We start from the raw sequence: 16,645 nt of genomic DNA, 5'->3' as shown, positions 1-16,645 counted from the left end.
ACTTCATGGGAAATAGATGGGGAAACAGTGGAAACAGTGTCAGACTTTATTTTGGGGGGCTCCAAAATCACTGCAGATGATGACTGCAGCCATGAAATTAAAAGACGTTTACTCCTTGGAAGGAAAGTTATGACCAACCTAGATAGCATATTGTAAAGCAGAGACATTATTTGCCAACAAAGGTCAAAGCTATGGTTTTTCCAGTGATCATGTATGGATGTGAGAGTTGGACTGTGAAGAAAGCTGAGTGCCAAAGAATTGATGCTTTTGAACTGTGGTGTTGGAGAAGACTCTTGAGAGTCCCTTGGACTGCAGGGAGATCCAACCAGTCCATCCTAAAGGAGATCAGTCCTGGCTGTTCATTGGAAGGACTGATGTTGAAGCTGAAACTCTAATACTTTGGCCACCTGATGGGAAGAATTGACTCATTGGAAAAGACTCTGATGAGTGATTGGGGGCAGGAGGAGAAGGGGACGACAGAGGATGCGATGGCTGGATGGCATCACCGACTCAATGGACATGAGTTTGAGTGAACTCTGGGAGTTGGTGATGGACAGGGAGGCCTGGAATGCTGTTATTCATGGGGTTGCAAAGAGTCGGACATGACTGGGCGACTGAACTGAACTGAACTGAACTTAAAGCTTGAAGTCACAACATTTTGATAGGCAGGATTAACAGAGGAGGGATGGCAGGCCAGAACTGCTTCTGGGGAGCCAGAAGTCATTTCTGGAGTGGGATCAAGAAAGAGGGTACTCTGCCCACAACAGTCGGCTAGGGCCAGGAACATGAGGGCCGCTAGTTGGTATTTACTGGGCTTGTTGACTTGAAAAAAAAAACACTCTCAGGGACTTCCCTAGCATCCAGTGGTGAGAACTTCCCCTTCCAATGCAGGGGGGTAGGTTCCATCTGTGGTTGGGGAGCTGAGATCCCACATGCCTCCAGGTCTAAAAACAAAACAAAACTAAAAGGTTAAAAAAAAGAAGCAATATTGTAACAAATTCACCAAAGACTTAAAAATTGTCCACATTAAAAAAAAAAATCTTAAAAAAACCCCAACAACCCAGTATGACTGACACATTCTCCTACTCAGTATAAGCAACTGAAATGGGATGGAATTTAAAGCAGATTGAAGGGGGAGGAACCCAGCAAAACCAGACAGTCCCCATCTCCCACAATGGGTAAATAAATCTCATCAAGCAACCATTTCCAGTGGATTGGATCTCAGGGTGGGTAGATGCTTCTTAACTTGTGTTCCTCGTGGGGACTAAGGAAGACATGGCCAGGACTGCAGGAGAAATCCTCCAGGAGCAATGAGCCTTTCATTCTTTGGGCAACAGCAACTAGATCCGATTAAAGCAATTCTCTGAAAATCTTTCAGATTTTGGAAATGATCCCAGAGATCACCCTTTTTTTCATAGATTGGAAGGAGATAGCAAAAGAGGTGAAATGACTTGCCCAAGGGCTCATCCCAAGCTGGCAGCAGAACTTGGGCTTTGTCAGTGTTCTCTGACTGCTCCGTATCCCCCAGCCCTGCATTGTATCCCTCTAGTGCTGCTTAGCAATGAGCTAAATTAAACTGGCAAGATTCAGCTTTATTTCCTATAGATACAATGTTAGTGATATATCTGGAATAGAAAATAAAGATGTAACGCAACACATAATCCTTTTTTGTGATTGTACAGAAATGTGTAGCTAGTTTTTACAACTGTGTGTAATGGGGGGGGGGGCGGTGGGGGGGGGAGCAAGGATGGTATGAGACTTGCCAGAGGTGTAGAAAAGAAGTTGTGACCTTCAGTCCCTGATACTGGTCTTTACTTGCCTGAAGGTAGGGGGATAGCACAGACGACTTACCTAAACCATCTGGGTTCAGTTCTTTGAAGTGTTTTGAAAGTGTTTAATGGCACCCCACTCCAGCACTCTTGCCTGGAAAATCCCATGGACGGAGGAGCCTGGTGGGCTGCAGTCTATGGGGTCGCTAAGAGTCGGACACGACTGAGCGACTTCACTTTCACTTTTCACTTTCATGCATTGGAGAAAGAAATGGCAACCCACTCCAGTGTTCTTGCCTGGAGAATCCCAGGGATGGCGGAGCCTGGTGGGCTGCTGTCTATGGGGTCGCACAGAGTTGGACACGACTGAAGCGACTTAGCAGTAGCAGCAGCATCACCATCATCTAAAGTGTTCTTCATAAAGTATTTTTCTTGAACAGGTAAAAAAGAAAAAAGTATACCTTAACCCTGAGTTCCTTCCTGCCTTTGGTTGTTCCATGGCCTGCTATACAAAGTAAGGCCATCATCAGCCACATCCTTGGAAGCTTGTTAGAAATACAGAATCTCTGGCCCCATTCAACCTGCTGAGCCAGAAACTGCATTTCAACAAGATTCCCAGGTGATTTACTTGCACTTTAAAGTTTGGGAAGCCCTGCTCTAAGCAAGTCTGCAATGAGACTAAAGAATAGAATGGAATGTCTCACACTGTCACCTTCTTTTTACTTATTTATTTATATTTTTTAGTATAAATTTATTTATTTTAATTGGAGGTTAATTACTTTACAATATTGTATTGGTTTTGCCATACATTGACATGAATCCGCCACGGGTGTACACGTGTTCCCCATCCTGAACCCCCCTCCCGCCTCCCTCCCCATCCCATCCCTCTGGGTCATCCCAGTGCACCAGCCCCAAGCATCCTGTGTCATGCATCAAACCTGGACTGGCGATTCGTTTCACATATGATAATATACATATTTCAATGCCATTCCTCCAAATCATCCCCCCTCTCCCTCTCCCACAGAGTCCAAAAGACTGTTCTATACATCTGTGTCTCTTTTGCTGTCTCGCATACAGGGTTATCTTTACCATCTTTCTAAATTCCATATATATGTGTTAGTATACTGTATTGGTATTTTTCTTTCTGGCTTACTACACTCTGTATAATAGGCTCCAGTTTCATCCACCTCATTAGAACTGATTCAAATGTATTCTTTTTATTGGCTGAGTAATACTCCATTGTGTATATGTACCACAGCTTTCTTATCCATTCATCTGCTGGTGGACAGCTAGGTTGCTTCCATGTCCTGGCTATTACAAACAGTGCTGCAATGAACATTGCGGTACATGTGTCTCTTTCAATTCTGGTTTCCTCAGTGTGTATGCCCAGCAACAAGTGGTGCTGGGAAAACTGGTCAACCACTTGTAAAAGAATGAAACTAGAACACTTTCTAACACCATACACAAAAATAAACTCAAAACGGATTAAAGATCTAAACGTAAGACCAGAAACTATAAAACTCCTAGAGGAAAACATAGGCAAAACACTCTCCGACATAAATCACAGCAGGATCCTCTATGACTCACCTCCCAGAATATTGGAAATAAAAGGAAAAATAAACAAATGGGACCTAATTAAAATTAAAAGCTTCTGCACAACAAAGGAAACTATAAGCAAGGTGAAAAGACAGCCTTCGGAATGGGAGAAAATAATAGCAAATGAAGCAACAAAGAATTAAGCTCAAAAATATACAAGCAACTCCTGCAGCTCAATTCCAGAAAAATAAACGACCCAATCAAAAAATGGGCCAAAGAACTAAACAGATATTTCTCCAAAGAAGACATACAGATGGCTAACAAACACATGAAAAGATGCTCAACATCACTCATTATCAGAGAAATGCAAATCAAAACCACAATGAGGTACCATTTCTCACCAAAATGGCTGCGATCCAAAAGTCTACAAGAAATAAATGCTGGAGAGGGTGTGGAGAAAATCGAACCCTCTTATACTGTTGGTGGAAATGCAAACTAGTACAGCCACTATGGGGAACAGTATAGAGATTTCTTAAAAAACTGGAACTAGAACTGCCACCTTCTTTTTAAAAGTGCAGTATCTACTGAAAAATAGTTAAAGTGTTACTTTCTCAGTCGAGTCCAACTCTTCGCGACTCCATGCCCTGACTATAGCCCACCTCTGTTCATGGAATTCTCTAGGCAAGAATATTGGAATGGGTAGCCATTCCCTTCTCCAGAGGATCTTCCCCACAGAGGGATGAAGTCGAGTCTTCTGCCTTGTAGGCATTTTCTTTACCGTCTGAACCACCAGAACTTCCAGCTGACAATTTAAAAATATCAAGATTCTGTAATAAAAAAAAAAAACACCCAAACTTATAACGGTTCTTTTTAGTGGATGTTCCTCATAGATATATCACAGACACACGGAACGCTGAAGTTGAAACAAGCCTTGGAAACCATTAGCCTACCCAGTATCCTCCCAAAGGCAGAGTGCTATGCTGCCCGCACCCCGCCCACTCGCAGCCGCGCGGTTCAGGAGCCAGTCGCGCCTCGCTTACGTCATCAGAGCGCGCCCCCCGCCGCTGGCGTGCGAGTCCGGTAGTTTCAGCTTCTCCTCTTATCAGCCCTGCGGTAATTGCTGTCGTTCAGGTCCCGAGATCCGCAGCGTCACAGGCTCGGCGACATGTCGATGCTGGCTGAGCGTGAGTGTTGGGCGCGGAGGTTTGATCGGGCCCGAGGGTGAAGGTTCCGGGTGACCCGGTGGCCCGCGGCGCGCAGTGGGCTGGAGGGGGCCGGGGGACGGCGTCCTGGAAGCCCATCTCGGCTCTTCCTGGCTGCCGCGGAGATTTCCCAGCTCAGCCTTCCTCCAAAGTTAGCTACAGGTCTGCTGATGAGACCGAGTGTCCACTTGGGACGCTTGTCTTCGCTCTCAAACCTGCACACGTGGGCGGTGGGTTCCAGTGAGGGGTCAGGACTCTGGTTTTGGGAACCTGAACTCTTACTTCCCCAGGCCTCAGCGTCCTCTGGCTAAAAAGAAGTTGTTGGGCCAGCAGTGAAACCCCGTCTTTGAAGATGTATTGAATCAAGAAAATAGAAAAGCCAAGAGCTTAGAAGCAGTAAACACTGGAAGTTCGTGTTTTTTAGGGGAGGCAGGGCTAATGAGTGATTCTAAATGTTATCGTGGTGGTTGTGACTTTGGTAGTTGGAATTAGTAACAGCCTTTTTTGAGAGGAGTGTTGGCCGCAACGCCCGCGGTGCTTGGGTTTGCCCTTGACATTCACTATTATTTTGTGAAGTTCGTCAATTTCCTTCCTTTGGACCGGCTTTTTAACTTTTGAATGGGACCTGTAGTTAAGGCTACCGGCCACCAGAGGGCAGTCATGGTTTGGTCCTGAAAAGCCGGCCGGTCCCTTTGAAAGTGTTTGGTGAACAAGAACCAGAAACAGCTTAACAGACCAACAGCAACTACACAGGGACTCCATGAAATAAATGCTGTCGGCATCCTCTCATCTAAAGAGGTGGAGGAATGGGAGCACGAAACTAAGTGGGTAAGACACCATTCAAATTTTACAGGGGCAGAAGTTGAGATTCAGAGGAAAATAATTCACCCCAAGTCATTGAGGTAGAAAGTGACAAAATCGATCTAGTTGTCGCTGTTTCTTTACATTCTTGTCACTAGGGTCAGCAGACTACTATTGTTTTTTAAATAAGGACTTACGGAACGGAGTATGTATGTGTTCGTGTGACCCTGTGGGCCCTGTTTCTTCATCTGTATAACCAGCGTGGCTAAATCTCTTCTGGTTTTAATATTCTCTGATGTACACTTAGTTCAGCATGTACATGGAAACATTAGTACTAGTTCTGCTGTTCATTTATGTCTCTTTCCGTGATCAGTTTCTCTGTGGCTATTAAAAACATCTTTGATTACGGTCATCACTAGGTTGTCTTAAAAAAGTCAATGAGATGGTGAATGTGAAATAGTTCAAAGTATGGATGCGTGGTGCCATCTGTGGACATCAGAAATTCAGACTGCAGGATTTCAAGAGAGTATTTTCAGTTCTCCCCCCAACCCCATGTCTCCAGATTTTCAAATCTTTGGCATAATAATAGATAACAGGGGGTTGGCCCAAAAGTTCACTCAAGTGTTTTCCACACCCTATACTTTGGCCAACCCAATATTTTGTGTTGCCTTTTAATATGATTTAGTAAATTAGTAGCATCCCCTGTGATTAGACACTTAGGACTGGTATTCTTGTTTTAGAAGTGAGAAAGCAGAAGCTTAGAGAAATCCCAGCCCGCCATTTCACTACCCAGCAATTATTTTCTCTGATCGTTTATACAATTGTAATAATTCTGTAGATACAGTTTTGTAACCTACTTTTTTCCGCTGATTAACCTTAATATTTTCACTTCAGTAAGTATGCTGTTTCCTTTGTTTTCCCTTGCCATATGGACTAGATTGTATTCTCTTTTATCTTCCCAGGCATCTATTCCTGTTTTAAAAATCTAGTAGTTTTCTTTATGTTTCTCAAAAACATCCTTTATCCTGCATTTCTCTAATTGTCAAATATATTTTATTGATTTTCCCCTATTTAAGGTAAGAAATCTAGCCTACCGAAACATAAGAGAAAAATTTCATTTATCATGCTCACTTCTCAGTCTTTAATTTGGAGTCTTAGACCCACTTTTTATTAGGACCAGTTTTTGACACTTGCAATTATTACATTTTCTAATCAAATGACAGTGCTATCATTAACAGATTTTAATGGTCATCGCATTACAGTTTTATACTGCTGTTTCCTTAATCTTGACTCTATGTCAAGATTAATCTATGCCTTAATCTATGTCTCAAAAAATGTTTTAATAAGAATACATGGATGGAGGATATATTTTTTGAGGTCTTGAATATCTGAAAGTGTCTTTGGGCGAAAAAAAAAAAAAAAGACAAAACTTTGCCCCTGGCTCTTGGCTCTCAACACACTTCTCAGGGTAAGCTGAATCCTGGCATAAACTTTGTGGTCCTGGGCGTGGAGTGATTAGACCTGGCACCTCTTGTGTGCAGGGTTGTTTGTTGGGGTTACCCTGAAAATGTCTGGCTAGATCTCCATGTAGGAGGAGTCCCTGCCAGAGGATGGTTACCCCCTTCACCCCAAAGAGTGATTCTGCAGATTCAGGACACTCTGTCCTGAGTCCTCCCCTGCATTTAACATCCTTACTTGGGAAACACTACCCTACTCCATTGCTTTCCAGGTGGTACACTGGTAAAGAATCTGCCTGAAGTGCAGGAGACACAAGAGATGCAGGTTTGATCCTTGGGTTGGGAAGATCGCCTGGAGAGGAAAATGGCAACCTACCCCAGTATTCTTGCCTGGGAAATCCACTGGACAGAGGAGCCTGGCAGGCTACAGTCCATGGGGTTGCACAGAATTGGACACGACTGAGCGCATATGTGTGCACTCTGTTGGTTGGAGATACCTGCCATTTCCCTGGGGAAGAAAAGCTGACCTCAGCCGACTCTCCAGTCTCTTGTGCCAGCATTATAGTATATGCGTTTGTGACATAAACTGTATGCCGTCTTTATTGCAGAGGGTGGGCACAGTCATTCTCAAAAATGTCTCTTTCACACAAGCCCCAGTCAGAGACCCCTGGCCGACGCTAGTTTGGAGACATGCGCTCCAACATGCACCCAGAAGCAGCCTTGCAGAGAGAGCCCTAGTTAGCCAGGCTCATCTCATATGCTGTTCACTAGCAGAGGCGACATGAGGCTGTGTATTTACTAAGATAAGTAAAGTGGTAACTAGTCACCTTAGTAGCATTTTGGGGTCCCCCTTTCCCTGTGAAACATGATACATCTGAGCCTAGCTCATTTTCCTTTTTAAGTGCTCTTTTTCTGCCTGCGTGCCTGTAAAGGTTTACCTGTTTTTGCTACAGTGTGGATGGTTAAGGATCTCTGTATTGGTTTTACCTGCAGTGAATCAATTAGGACACTGCTGAGGCATGAGCCGCTGTTGGTACTCTGCTTCCAGTGGTGCACCAGGCACGTGATGATGACATTTGACCTCCAGATTGCCCACTTGGCCACCGTTTACTTTTGGGTTTCATATGCTTGTGTAAGAAACTTCTGGAGTCCTTTTTCTCTGCTGTAATTTTCCTTAAAAGTGTAGTGGTAAGTTTGAGTTTCTAATGGTCAGTTAACTATATACATTAAAAAACAAAAACAACTTGTAGGGACTCAAAGCAGTTTCCTCAATTCAGTTATCTTCCTTGTTTCCTTTCCCCCTTTTCTTGTCGCCTTTCTTTTTCCTTCCCTCCTTTTTTTTTTTGTTTCTCAGTCATTCATATATTCGATTATATTTTTCCTGAATGCCTGCTATGGGCAAATGCAGTGAAGCATAAGAAAGAATAAGAACATGGGTGTGAGCATTAAAGAGCTTATGGCATAGCAGCATACATGAGAGAGGGATATAAACAACTGTAATACAGAGGAGTGTTAAATAAATGCCAAAGAAAAGAAACAGGGAATTTATCGTGTGAGTTCCGAGAAAGGGTCACATATGGCTGTAGGGAGTTTCAGTGAGATTAGTTATCTGTAGGTCTCGATTAGTATCTGTAGGTTGATTCTCCCCAAGGTCATGACAGTTGTGTGCTATGGATTAAGAATGTGAGCTTTGGAGTTGGTAGGACCTTGGTTTGTATAAAGACTCTGGTCCTTGCTTGGGGGTATTAGGCACATGCTTCCTGAAGGCCTCAGATTTTCTCATCTGAAAAGTACAGATCAGACTGCCTCCCCTCATTGGGTTACTGTGGAAGCTGAGAGTACATGGATGCATTTGGCACTTACCGTGTGTGTGATGACTGCTGATGGTGACCTTGGTGTCACGGGTGCCTTACATCGCTGCCAATCGCTGAATGGAAGGCCCAATTGATGGTACATCACGTATTTCGATTTGTCACATTTGAAACATTTTTATTTCACTTTTCCAAGATCAATTTGTATGTTCAGATTATAGAATGTTTGGGGACGCCAGGATAAATGATCCAAGCTGATACTGTGTTCCAGTGGATGACGAATCTGATGCTATGCTATGCTAAGTCACTTCAGTCGTGTCCGACTCTGTGTAACCCCATAGACGGCAGCTACCAGGCTCCCCCGTCCCTGGGATTCTCCAGGCAAGAACACTGGAGTGGGTTGCCATTTTCTTCTCCAATGCAGGAAAGTGAAAAGTGAAAGCGAAGTAGCTCAGTCGTGTCCGACTCTTAGCGACCCCATGGACTGCAGCCTACCAGGCTCCTCCATCCATGGGATTTTCCAGGCAAGAGTACTGGAGTGGGGTGCCATTGCCTTCTCTGGCCGAATCTGATATCTGTATCTAATAAAACAGTGTATGTTGCATCTATAGAAGTATCGTGTGTATGCCATAGGTATGTGTGTGTTTGTGAGGTGTTTTCTGGGTTTGAAAGATAAGCTGCTGATGCGATACTTTGTCATTGACAGGTCGGCGGAAGCAGAAGTGGGCTGTGGATCCAAGAAACACTGCGTGGAGTAATGATGACTCCAAGTTTGGCCAGAGGATGCTAGAGAAGATGGGGTGGTCTAAAGGAAAGGTATCTTGAAGAAGAGCAAAGGAATTGGAGCCATGCAGAGAGATTATAGATCAGGAAAATATATCTTTCTTAGGAGACTGGGAGAAATTTGTTTTGGATCAATAAGTGATTTTGGAAAAATAACTAACTTTTAAAGACATTGCGATAGTAAAATTAGAATTGAACATAAATGCCAGCTGTCTTTGTTTATTGTTTAACCTGCTCTGATTTTCGTAGATGGTGCCTTTTAGTTGGTTGCATTTGGAATCACACTTAATCATCAGAGTTTTATGTTGCTTAAAGTTTTATTCACCCTTATAACTGGACTACACATTTTCTCCTTTTCCTCACATTTCATTTATTCCTTACTCAAATAGGGCTTCTGCTGACATCTCTATACTTAAACAATTATTGCTAAGGTCTTTAAAGATCTTGTTTCCAAACCCAATGGATCCTTTTTTGGTTCTCACATCACTTTATCCCTTAGCAGCATTGAATGTCATCGACTACCCCTGCTTGGCTTCCACAATACTGCCCTCTGTCCTGGTTTTCCCCTCTGCTTTACCAACCACCCTGAAATGTGTTGCTGGCTTTTCCTCCTCTAGACTCTTGAGCTTTGGAATTCCTTGGGGTTCAGCCCCAGGCCCTTTTCTGTCCTCAGCTTGGGTGAGCTCATTCATTCCATGCCATGCTTTGAATTACCTAAATTCTGAGAGTTGTCACTTTTCTATATCTAGTCCAGATTCAGGTCTGTCCTTTGAGCTCCAAACTTATAAATTCATCAGCCTGCTTGGCATTTTTACTTGAGTTAGCATCTTAAGTCAATTATTTTTATTGTAAAACTTTTTGATCGCTCCCAAATCTTTTTCTTCTCAAGTTTTCCTCATTTTTGCCAATATGCCCCGTCAAGGGTTTATTTACTTAAGCCAGAAACCTGGCAGTGGTGCTTGGTTCCACCACCTCACTCACTTCCTGCCCCTCCGGTCATCGTTCCTCTCTACAGGCCCTGTCCTGGACCAGCCACCACCACTGCCTGTCCTCATCAGCACAGCAGCCTCTCGGCTGCTTCCCTGCCTCCCTTCTTTTCCTTCTCTGGGCCATTTGCCTTACAGCAGCCATTGTGAGCTTTTAGAATATAGAAATTAGATCATGTCATTCCTTTGCTTAAAAGCTCAGTGATTTCCCGTTGTTCTAAAGAAATAAAATCTGGAAATCCCATGGCAGTCCTTGATTAGGACTCGCACTTTCACTGTCAGGGGGCACGGGTTCAATCCCGGTCTGGGGAACTAAGATCCTGCAAGCCATGGGGCATGGCCAAAAAAACAACAACAGTAGAATCCAAATTCCTCCTATAATGTCCAAGATCCTTGAGATGTGGTCCCTTTATATCTCTTATTTTTTTTCTCCATCCACTGTATTAGAGCCACCTTGGGTGACTTTTAGTACACTAAGTGCTCAGGGACAAATGAGTGTTAATGATGCGGGGGACTTGGGATCCCCTTCCTCAGGGTTGTTTTGTAGAATTATTTAATGGCAAGTGCCACTTACTTGTAATGCCTCTGATGGGCTTCTGTTAGTTTGGTAGTAGCATTCTGCTTTTGCGCATCAAGAAAAGGCATGTTCTTTTTAGTTTTTCCATGGTCTTTAAAGTGAGCCTCAGGTTGAAGAATTGGCATTCCCTGGTGGCTCAGATGGAAAAGTGTCTGCTTGCAATGCAGGAGACCCGGGTTCAATCCCTGGGTTGGGAAGATCCCCTGGAGAAGGAAATGGCAACCCACTTCAGTACTCTTGCCTGGAAAATCCCATGGACAGAGGAGCCTGGCAGGCTGCAGTCCATGGGGTCGCAGAGAGTCGGACACGACTGAGCGACTTCACTTTCACTGTGAGTGCAGGGCTTCCCAGGTGGCACTAGTGGGAAAGAACTTGCCTGCCCATGCTGGTGACATAAGAGACACAGATCTGATATCTGGGTCAAAAGATCCCCTGGAGGAGGTCATGGCAACCCACTCCAGGATTCTTGCCTGGAGAATCCCACGGACAGAGGAGCCTGGGGGGCTACAGCCTACAGGTTCTCAAAGAGTTGGATGCGACTGAAGTGACTTAGCCCAGCACAACACTGTAAGTGCCTCCTTGGTGTTACAGACATATCTTGAAAGACTCCACCAGACTATCCTCTTTGAGCACAAGGGTAAAGCCTCCTAATGTGAGTGATGAATCAGTTAATGAAGGAAGAGAGAGGTAATTTCTTTTTCTACCTGATGAAAATGCTAACTCTGTTTATGTTTAATCTCCACAGGGTTTAGGGGCTCAGGAGCAAGGAGCCACTGATCATATTAAAGTTCAAGTCAAAAATAACCACCTGGGACTAGGAGCTACTATCAATAACGAAGTGAGCAACAGCGTGTCTGCTGGGGGGTTTCCTTGCATCGTTGTTACTTTTGTCAGTGTAAAAAAAAAAAAATTAATCCAGTCAAATTGATTGATCAGTTTTAAGCTATTCAAGAATGTACAGTCCATGTTTTGGATAACAAGCCAGTGACTAAGCTTCTGTGCATCATGTAACATGCAGTCATTTTGCCTTGTTGCTTATGCATAAAAGATTCCAAGTAGCCTTATTGCTGAACTTTGCAAAAAGTGTTGTGTGTTTTTTTTGCACTTCAGGACAGAGAGGAATTTTCTTCTTGACCTCTGTTGGAATATTAGATTATGTTGCTAAAATTGGTGGCATTTTGTTTCAGAAATACTGCAAGAGAGTACCGTTCTTTTCTTGTCCCATTGTCTGTTTCTGACTGTTGGTGTATAGCAGTTGAGATAAGTTACATTTCCTAGTAAACACTAACACTTTGCAAATATGACTCTGTAATTAAAAGTTCATGGCTTGCCCTGCCTTTCATTTTTAGTATCGTTGCTCACTTTAGAAAGCATCTGAACTGAAAGCCTTGTTCATACATTTTTGCAGCCAACAGAATCTGGTAGAAAATCTGAGGAATGACTTTAGGTGAACTGGATTACTTTGCTTTGTTCAGGTGCTCTGAGTGGTGGGCTGAGCAGCTAAGATTGTTTGGGCTAACAGCTGAAAGCTTAAACCAAAAGGAAGAGTTTATACATTCATCAAATCATCATGTTGTACACCTAAAACTAACACAATGTTTTTTGTCAGTTGTATCTCAATAAAACTGAAACAATTGCTGTAACCATCTGACAAAATCCAAGACCAGTACTTCAGAAGGTTCACAATGCACACACTTAGTAGTTGGAGTGCGTAGCAATATCTTCTGTATTTTCATCAATTAATAAACATACCGTGGACAATTTTTTAAAAAGAGTTTACATAATGTTGATTTTTGCAGGTAGCTTTTTAGAGGTGGATATACAGATATACTTAATTTTTTAGGAGAAGCATTGCCTATTCAATAGGCTTGAACATTTTCAAAGGTAAACATATTTAAGCATTCTTTGAAAAGTACCTATGAGGCAAATTCCTAAAGGGAAACCCTGCAAGTTGATATTATTCTGGAGATGCTCATTCTGTTTTAAAGTCAGATTCTCTTTATTATGATGAAGTTACTAACTGAGCACCTTATCAGTGGGTGCTAATTGATTTGGGGGACTTGGAGCCCTTCCCCCACCTTTCCCCAGTGGTGTTTTCTCAAATTGGGATGGGTGTAAGCAAATAGAATTGGCATATAGGCTCAAAAAAGCAAAGCAAAGAGCTCTCAAATCTATCCCTGTTTTTTTCCTTTAACCTACATAGTTTTCCCTTAGTGTGAAAAAAATCTTTGTTTTGCTTTATTTTAATATTTAACACAAAGGTTGCCTGCTGTTTATTTGACTATAAGTTGACTTGATAAGTTACCCACATTGGAAATCAGGGCTTAAGCTTCCAAGATGCTCAGGGGCTCAGTAGTAAGGGCAGGAGACTGAGATTTGATCCCTGGGCCGAGAAGATCGCCTGGAGAAGGAGATGGCAACCCACTCCAGTATGCTAGCCTGGGAAACCCCATGGACAGGGGAGCCTGGTGGTCTGCAGTCCATGGGGTCGAAAAAGAGTCGGACACAACAACAAATAGATAAATTAGAGTTCAAATTTATACTATTTCTTCTTCATTCAAATTTATAAAGTAATATTTTGGTGAAACATTTAAAAATTCACAGATTTCCTTGATTCCAATATATATCTTATCTCAGCATAGGTAGATAACAGGTTTGCCTCTAATTGATTTTTTGCTATTTTTCAGGATAACTGGATTGCTCATCAAGATGATTTTAACCAGCTTCTGGCCCAGTTGAACACTTGCCATGGGCAGGAAACAGCAGGTGGGGAAACCTTTGCTTTTTATCCATTAGACGCAACTGAGTGACTGAACTGAACTGAATCTCAATATAAAATATTTTTATCAACATTTTTTTTTTTTTTACTGTTAGTGTCATATCTGAAAGTTAACTGCTTGTAGCTATCACAGATAGTCACTTCTGTTTACATTTCTGGGTACTCGCATTGAATTAACATTAGTCGTAAGCGGAGGCTTTTTCTCCCCGTTAAGAGTTTGAGATGACAAGATCAGTTTACTTGGTTTGCATTTCTCTGCTGCAGTTCCCTTACCCGGCCTTACAGTGTCCGGGGTCCTGCAGTTCAGGCCTTTTGCATCTTCCATCTGCACTCTCTTATTACGCCATCCAGTCTCCCAGGGCAATGTGGTGACCATTGCCACACTTCTCTCTACTGCTTCACCCTCTCTCCTGAACCCCAGACTTGTATTGAGCCCGCTGCTCAGTATCTTCATCAGTTTCCTCAACTTCCAGACTTCAATTCTGCACCTCCCCAACTCCCGCCCTGTAAACTGTTGGACCCGCATACCCCACAACCTGTTTTATCCACCATCTTCCCCAGCTCAGTTGATGTCAGCTTCATGCTTCTAGTTGTTCCAGCGAAAGAACTGTTGTCGGTTCTGCCTCTAAAATATACGCAGACCCTGACTTCCTCTTGTCACCTACACTGTACCCAGCATGGTCTGAGCAGCTGGTATTTCCTGTGGATTATTGCAAGAGCCTGTAAAGCCTTTCTCAGGCATGGCACTGCTGATATTTTGGGCCAGATCATTCTTTGCTGTGAGGCACGTCCTCTGCATTTAGGATGATTAGCAGCATCCTTGACCGCTATCCACTGGACACCATTTGCACCCTCTCCCTAGTTGTGACAAAAATATCTCCTGATATCACCAAATGTCCCCTGGGCACAATGCCCCAACTCTAAACTCCGTCCCCCCGTGGACTTACCTCAAGACCACTAGAGGGTGCTGTCTCCCTGTGATAGTTCAGTCGCTCAGTCGTGTCCGACTCTGTGACCCCATGAACTGCAGCACGCCAGGCCTCCCTGTCCATCACCAACTCCAGGAGCTCACTCAGACTCACGTCCATCGAGTCAGTGATGCCATCCAGCCATCTCATCCTCTGTCGTCCCCTTTTCCTCCTGCCCCCAATCCCTCCCAGCATCAGAGTCTTTTCCAATGAGTCAATTCTTCGCATGAGGTGGCCAAAGTACTGGAGTTTCAGCTTTAGCATCATTCCTTCCAAAGAAATCCCAGGGCTGATCTCCTTCAGAATGGACTGGTTGGATCTCCTTGCAGTCCAAGGGACTCTCAAGAGTCTTCTCCAACACCACAGTTCAAAAGCATCAATTCTTCGGCGCTCAGACTTCTTCACAGTCCAACTCTCACATCCATACATGACCACAGGAAAAACCATAGCCTTGACTAGACGAACCTTTGTTGGCAAAGTAAAGTTTCTGCTTTTAAATATGCTATCTAGGTTGGTCATAACTTTTCTTCCAAGGAGTAAGCGTCTTTTAATTTCATGGCTGCAATCACCATCTGCACTGATTTTGGAGCCCAAAAAGATAAAGTCTGACACTGTTTCCACTGTTTCCCCATCTATTTCCCATGAAGTGATGGGACCAGATGCCATGATCTTTGTTTTCTGAATGTTGAGCTTTAAGCCAACATTTTCAGTCTCCACTTTCACCTTCATCAAGAGGCTTTTTAGTTCCTCTTCACTTTCTGCCATAAGGGTGGTGTCATCTGCATATCTGAGATTATTGATATTTCTCCCGGCAATCTTGATTCCAGCTTGTGCTTCTTCCAGCCCAGCGTTTCTCATGAGTACTCTGCATTTAAGTTAAATAAGCGGGGTGACAATACACAGCCTTGAAGTACTCCTTTTCCTATTTGGAACCAGTCTGTTGTTCCATGTCCAGTTCTAACTGTGGCTTCCTGACCTGCATATAGGTTTCTCAAGAGGCAGGTCAGGTGGTCTGGTATTCCCATCTCTTTCAGAATTTTCCACAGTTTATTGTGATCCATACAGTCAAAGGCTTTGGCATAGTCAATAAAGCAGAAATAGATGTTTTTCTGGCACTCTCTTGCTTTTTCCATGATCCAGTAGAAAATTGCCATTGGCAATTTTATCTCTCGTTCCTCTGCCTTTTCTAAAACCAGCTTGAACATCTGGAAGTTCATGATTCACGTATTGCTGAAGCCTGGCTTGGAGAATTTTCAGTGTTACTTCAGTAGCGTGTGAGATGAGTGCAATTGTGCAGTAGTTTGAGCATTCTTTGGCGTTGCCTTTCTTTGGGATTGGAATGAAAACTGACCTTTTCCAGTCCTGTGGCCACTGCTGAGTTTTCCAAATTTGCTGACATATTGAGTGCAGCACTTTCACAGCATCATCTTCCAGAATTTGAAATAGCTCAACTGGAATTCCATCACCTCCGCTAGCTTTGCTCGTAGTGATGCTTTCTAAGGCCCACTTGACTTCACATTCCAGGATGTCTGGCTCTAGGTGAGTGATCACACCATCATGATTATCTTGGTCATGAAGCTCTTTTTTGTACAGTTCTTCTGTGTATTATTGCCACCTCTTAATATCTTCTTCTTCTGTTAGGTCCATACCATTTCTGTCCTTTATCGAGCCCATCTTTGCATGAAATGTTCCCTTGGTATCTCTAATTTTCTTGAAGAGATCTCTAGTCTTTCTCATTCTGTTGTTTTCCTCTATTTCTTTGCATTGATCCCTGAGGAAAGCTTTCTTATCTCTCCTTGCTATTCTTTGGAACTCTGCATTCAGATGCTTATATCTTTCCTTTTCTCCTTTGTTTTTCACTTCTCTTCTTTTCACAGGTATTTGTAAGGCCTCCCCAGACAGCCATTTTGCTTTTTTGCATTTCTTTTATATGGGGATGGTCTTGATCCCTGTCTCCTGTACAATGTCACGAACCT

General features: G+C 43.3%; 1 protein-coding gene across 1 annotated transcript in view; it reads left to right on the top strand.

The window, feature by feature from the left end:
- Window positions 1-4,354: 4,354 nt before the first annotated feature.
- Window positions 4,355-16,645, top strand: part of PINX1 (PIN2 (TERF1) interacting telomerase inhibitor 1) — a 65,510-nt gene continuing 53,219 nt past the window's right edge. The window contains exons 1-4 of the mRNA XM_005910596.3: window positions 4,355-4,489; window positions 9,283-9,392; window positions 11,668-11,760; window positions 13,610-13,688. Of these exons, the coding sequence (XP_005910658.1) occupies window positions 4,471-4,489; window positions 9,283-9,392; window positions 11,668-11,760; window positions 13,610-13,688 (301 nt within the window). The 5' untranslated portion in view covers window positions 4,355-4,470. The remainder of the gene's footprint in view (window positions 4,490-9,282; window positions 9,393-11,667; window positions 11,761-13,609; window positions 13,689-16,645) is intronic.

Source organism: Bos mutus, chromosome 8 (assembly GCF_027580195.1).
Source record: "Bos mutus isolate GX-2022 chromosome 8, NWIPB_WYAK_1.1, whole genome shotgun sequence".
NCBI classification, from domain to species: Eukaryota; Metazoa; Chordata; class Mammalia; order Artiodactyla; family Bovidae; genus Bos; species Bos mutus.
Note: the sequence above shows the minus strand (reverse complement) of the source record. Positions and strands in the feature narration are given on the sequence as shown.